Source organism: Terrapene carolina, unplaced genomic scaffold (genome assembly GCF_002925995.2).
Source record: "Terrapene carolina triunguis isolate 2854851 unplaced genomic scaffold, T_m_triunguis-2.0 Scaffold42, whole genome shotgun sequence".
Lineage (NCBI taxonomy): Eukaryota > Metazoa > Chordata > Testudines > Emydidae > Terrapene > Terrapene triunguis.
In genome coordinates, this window is record NW_020664393.1 from 14,834,506 (window position 1) to 14,840,690 (window position 6,185).

General features: G+C 40.0%; 1 protein-coding gene across 2 annotated transcripts in view; it reads right to left on the reverse strand.

The window, feature by feature from the left end:
* The window catches only part of KLHL32 (kelch like family member 32), a 142,318-nt gene that overhangs the window by 69,674 nt on the left and 66,459 nt on the right, over positions 1-6,185 (reverse strand). For both annotated transcript variants that reach the window (XM_029912261.1, XM_026652917.1), the window contains exon 4: positions 5,644-5,742. In XM_029912261.1, the coding sequence (XP_029768121.1) occupies positions 5,644-5,742 (99 nt within the window). The remainder of the gene's footprint in view (positions 1-5,643; positions 5,743-6,185) is intronic.

Consider the following 6,185-nt stretch of genomic DNA (forward strand, 5'->3'; position numbering starts at 1 on the left):
TGGGCTGGGTGAGACACAAAGATTTGTGAGTCCAGGAGACAGAAATCTCACAGGATTGGGATCTAGATTATGGAGAGCATTCCCACAAGAGATAAAAGTGACCATGGACTTCACCACCTTCAGGTCTAAATACAAAACTCATCTCTTCAACTTAACTTTCCCTCAGTAATTTGCGATCTCTCACACACAGAAGCAACAAAAAAACTATAAACAAAACTATTTCTTCTGAAGGCTGGGATGGCTGAGAGAGATTTCTATTGTTATTTCAATTTTTAAATAGAATCATAGAATATCAGGGTTGAAAGGGACCTCAGGAGGTCATCTAGTCCAACCCCCTGCTCAAAGCAGGACCAATTCCCAGACAGATTTTTACCCCAGTTCCCTAAATGGCCCCCTCAAGGATTGAATTCACAACCCTGGGTTTAGCAAGCCAATGCTCAAACCACTGAGCTATCCCTCCCCTCCATACTTAGTAAGCAATCAGATATTACAATGATGGGGATCGCAAGCACCTAGATAGATTAGACAAATAGAACTGTGTTCTGGAAAGAAAAGAAAAAGGTGTAGGGCGCTGGCAGAGAAAGGTCTGTTGAAGGGGAAGCTGAGGCAGTGCAATATACAACACTGATGAGTAGAGGAATTTTTAAACTAAGAGCTGGGTGAAAGCCTACAGGTGTGGAGGAGCACATGGTTCAGAGAGACACATCCCTTACTCTATATCCCAGCAAAGAGGAGAGGACAGAAGTTGATAAAGTTCAGGTAGAAACTGAAGAGAAACAGTCAAACAAAAAAGAGTCCCATTCAGTTACATCACATGAAGACAGGCAATTAAATATTGACAAATTTTATAAGTGCTTATATACAAAAGCTAGAAGTCTACATACTAAGATGGGTGAACTTGAGTGTCTGATATTAAATGAAGATATTGATATAATAAGCATCACAGAAACTTGGTGGAATTATGATAATCAATGGGACACAATCATACCAGGGTACAAAATATATAGGAATGACAGAGTATGTCGTGCTGGTGGGGGAGTGGGACTATCTGTGAAAGAAAGCATAGAGTGAAATGCAAAGTAATGCACATTAGAAAACATAATCCCAAATACATATACAAAATGATGGGGGTCTAAATTAGCTGTTAGCTCTCAAGAAAGAGATCTTGGAGTCATCATGGATAGGTCTCTGAAAACATCTGCTCAGTGTGCAGTGGCAGTCAAAATAGCTAACAGAGTATTAGGATAGAAAATGCCCTGACATAAATGCATAATGCCACTCCCACCCCTTGAATACTGCATGCAGTTCTTGTTGCCCCATCTCAAAAAAATATATTTAGAATTCTAAAAGGTACAGACCAGGGCAACAAAAATGATCAGGGGTATGGAACAGCTTCCATATGAGGAGAGATTCAAAAGACTGGGACTGTTCAGTTTAGAAAGAGATGACTAAGGGGCGAAATGATAGAGATCTACAAAATCATGAATGGTGTCGAGAAAGTGAGTAGGGAAGTGTTATTTAGCCCTTAACAAACACAAGAACCAGGGGTCACCCAATGAAATTAATAGGCAGCAGGTTTAAGACTAACATAAGGAAGTACTTCTTCACACCACACATAGTCAACCTGTGGAACTCACTGTCAGGAGATGTTATGAAAGCCAAAAGTATAACTGGGTTCAAAAAGAATTAGATAAGTTCATGGAAGACAGGTCCATCACTGGCTATGAGCCAATATGGTCGGGGGGGACAACCCCATGCGCTGGGTGTCCCTAAACCTCTGACTGCTATGACAGGGGATGGATCACTAGATTAGCTGCTCTGTTCTGTTCATTACCTCTGAAACATCTGGCACTGGCCACAGTCAGAAGACAGGATACTGGGCTAGATGGACCATTGGTCAGACCCAGTATGGCCATTCTTATGTTCTTATCTTATCTATGCAAAAGTCAAGAGAACATGGAATTCTGGCCTTAAAACAAGGAACTTCCTTCATTTTTGACTGAATACTTGTGTTCCCATGTTAGGCAAAAATATAAACTTTACCATTTAAAACTATGTTCCATTTAGACTTCTAAACTTAATTCATACTTCTTTCACAATCAGTTGTTGATCTTAAATTAACAAAGATTTTTCCAGATAAAAACATGGAATCCACGGTAGGAGTAAAAGAATTTGGTGGTAATATGTGAAACATAGAAATAGAAAAGTTCATTCAGTGAACCAGAAATATCATATAGCTTGATTCCACAGTGTGACCAGAAATTTCTAAGATATGTCCATTACATAATTTTGAAGAACTGTCCCAGGGTCTCAAGTTTATTCTGTTTCATATAACATTATCTTTAATCAGAAATTCGTATTAGTGATTTCATACTCTTGACTTGTGTTTGTGATTCAAGCAATTTGTTATAGAAATCTTTGTGAGATTTATCAACAGATTCAATAACTTGTTCTAAGTTAGTCATTCTAAGAGAACTGGCATCTACACTGGAGTCAAATGAATCGAATATATCTTGCAGAAAACTAATTGCAGTGAACTTGGGGCCAAATTCTCCTCTCGCTCACACTGGTTTTACACTGGTTTATTTCCACTGAGCGTTATGGAATTTCTTCTGATTTGTATTAGAGTAAGTGAAAAGAGAATCAGAATAACATTTTTCTTTGTATCTCCAAAGATAGCTCAGTGGTTTGAGCATTGGCCTGCTAAACCCAGGGTTGTGAGTTCAATCCTTGAGGGGGCCACTTAGGGATCTGGGGCAAAATTAGTACTTGGTCCTGCTAGTGAAGGCAGGGGGCTGGACTCGATGACCTTTCAAGGTCCCTTCCAGTTCTAGGAGATAGGATATCTCCATTAATTTATTTAATTTAAAACAATGGCCCAGTCTAATTCCCACTGAAATCAACAGAAAGACTCCCATTGACATCTATGGGAGTTCAATTGGGCTCATATTCAGGTGGAAGGAATGGAGTCAGACAGTTAATCTTGAATGCCCGTGTTGGCAAAAATTTAAGAATATCTAGGGAGAAACAAGGAAAGCTATTATTAAAAACACCCTCAAGAAGGTTGTGCTACACCCAACCCAAAAATTACAGAAAATCCCAATAACCAAAAACTCTGCATCAGCATCACACAGCAATAATAAACTAGATACGTTCAATATAATGTATTTCCTTAGGCTATGCTGAGCTAAAGCTCAATATCTCAACAATTCAAAACAAAAAGAAAGAAAGAAAGAAAGAAAGAAAGAAAGAAAGAAAGAAATCCAATGCCATGGTAAACCGAGAATAATGCAGCACCCAGGGATCCGACAGCCACATTAGAAAAAGACAAGTGTGGGAAGGGATTATTCCACTCCCCATCCCTTACCATTTGCATCATACTGAGTGGAGTCACACCTGGAGATACTTGCTGGGTCCCACCGGCAGCAGTTTTTAAGGTGGCCTGGTTAACTAAGGCTCACATTTTTAAAGATATTTATGTGCTGCTATGCATTGCAAAGCCTAACTGATTCAGGAGCCTAAACCTCATTTTCAAAAGAGATTTAGGCATGTAGGAGCCTGAATCCCATTGACTATCAATGAGCTTTTGGTTCCTAAGTGCCTAAATCACCTTTGAAAATCAGACGTAGGCTCCTAAATCAGTTAGGGATTGCAATGCTGATTGTAGCAACTCCTAAAAATCTGGGCCTTTTTCTTAGTCCTTTATATTACCACCAAAAAAATTATGTATTTTTTTAAATTAATCGGTGTCATGTGGACTTTAAATAGGAATCTGATAGCTTTGATTTGGACAGTGGGAATTCTCTCTACACTGTTATAAAATGTATTTTGTCAATGTCTAAAAAGAGGTTTTAATATTAGACGTGACACTTGCAGATAGCTTTACATGAATGGACCCTACCCTGCAAAGGAATTAATGCAGGTGAATTCTGACGCTGATTTAGTGGTATAAATCTTCCTGTACAGATCCCTTGGCAGAACCTAAATTTAGTAAATAAACATAATAAACCAAGGGCCAAATACTGAGTCAGTGTGAACTGGTGTAGCTACATTGATTTCCATGCAGCTGTGCTGATTTACACCAGCTGAGCCTGACCCAAATTACTGAATAGAAATATATCAGCGCTGTCAGAGCAAAGAATTTTTTCCTAACCCTTTACAAACTTTGAGCCTGAGTCATGAAAATCATGATTTTACACTGTTTGTAAAAGAGGTATAAGTGAGGGTAACTCCAACTACTCTTGATTAATATAGGTGCAACTAACTGCTTGATCCTACTCCCACTCTAGTCAGAGGAAAGACTCCCTTTGACTTCAGTGGGATCTGGAGAGAATAATTTGCCTGTTGGTTCCAGTCTGGCAGTCCTTGCTCAGTGGGATTTTTGCAATATCGGGTTCATCATTATTATTCATTTGACAGGCTGCTTGCATGGACGTCTTCAGATTGTTTTTTGGGTGAGCACAGCAATATAGCACTGACCCCTTTGTGTTACACATCAAGGACCTAATCCAAAGCCCACTGAAACCAATGGGAGTCTTTCCATTGACTGCAATGGACAATGAATTGGTTGTATGCGAGAAATATTAAGATGGTGCAGCAGGAAAAGCAACTAAGTAGAGGGACTAAGGTAAAGTAGAGTGTGAGCCCCATGCCGAACCACCCCAGCCCCTTTCTTTACACTCTCTGATTAACTGCCTTTCCTGTTACACACCCCTTTCATTCTCTAAGAATAATGTACAGTCATTCTGTACACTCACCGAATGCCGGACTATTGAAAATTTCACTACTTTACCATTTACAGTGGTTTCCTGATTGACTTACACTTCATAGATAAATTAACACTACCATATATTATAAGCCATTGACCCTGTCTCAAAGTGTCTGATTGTGGATAAAATATAAAAACACTATAAAGAAAGGGGGGGAAAAATCAAGTGAAATTGCTGCTTTTAACAGTGTATGCCATTGGTGATTTAAAGCTGCTGCTCTTGCTACCATCAAAATCTGTTTCATTTAGCCAATCCAAATAAACAAACATTTATTTTGTTGCCTCAAAATATTGGTACCATTATTAATACTAGAGGAGTGCATGGGGCTAGTCAGTAATGGGGCCGCATTGTGCTAGGCATTGTACAAAGAGTGATAGTCCCTACCCCAAAGAGTTTACAATCTATATCTAGATATCTATGATACTTCTATGAAGTAAGAAAGTGCTATTATCCCCATTTTACAGAGGAAGAACTGAGACACAGAGAGAGTAAATGACTTGCACTAGGTCACATAGGAAGTCTGTGGCAGAACATGGACTTGCACCCACGTCTCCCAAGACCTAGGCTAGCACCCTAACTACTGGACCATCCTCTCTCTCGAAAGTTAAATAGACAAGACAGACAAAGGGTGGATGCGGAGACAGAGGTTCAATGTCTAGCCCAAACTCACAGAAGATCTGTGGTACAGCCAGGATTCAGGTCTCTTGACTTCCAGTCCAGAACCTTACTAGAGCACGCTGACCACAAACGGAACTAGTATTATCCTAGTTCCGTAACGTTTCCTATACGTAACTCAAAATTATGCGATTTAACCTTGAAAATAAGGTCTGCAGTCAAAGGGAAATGGTCAGTTAATTAGGTATAGGAGCCTTACCTGGATGAGATAGTGAGAACATAAACTGAGGAGCTCCAACAGCTGCAGGTGACTACCAGCTGCTAGCACATCCTGGATTACTCCTGGCTCCAACAGAATCTATATGTAAAAAGAAAAAACAATGAATATCTGTTGTAAAGAACTATCCTAAGAATGGGGAAAATATGGAAAGAAAGGAAGCCAACATTTTAGGACTTTCTAACTTTAAACGCTGAAGGCAAAGCCACACAAACACCTTAAAACGAACACCCACCAAAATCCTCAGGCCAGCCTTTCTCAGAGCGGTGTGATCATTGTGAACAGAAGCCAGTTACATTAAGGGAGCAGAAAGCGGTTTGCCAACTGCACACAAAAATGCTAAGGCGGCTCTGCCAGTTAGAATTCTTAGCCTTTCCGGAACCTAGGACTAAGCTGGTTGCTCAGTCAGGTGCTGCTTTGCAGATGCGACTGCCATTGCCACATGTGCAACAGCGGTTTCAAGAGGGAATTCCATCTTGTGTCTTCCACCAGGCTTATTAGGAGTGTCTGGTGGAAGCATCATC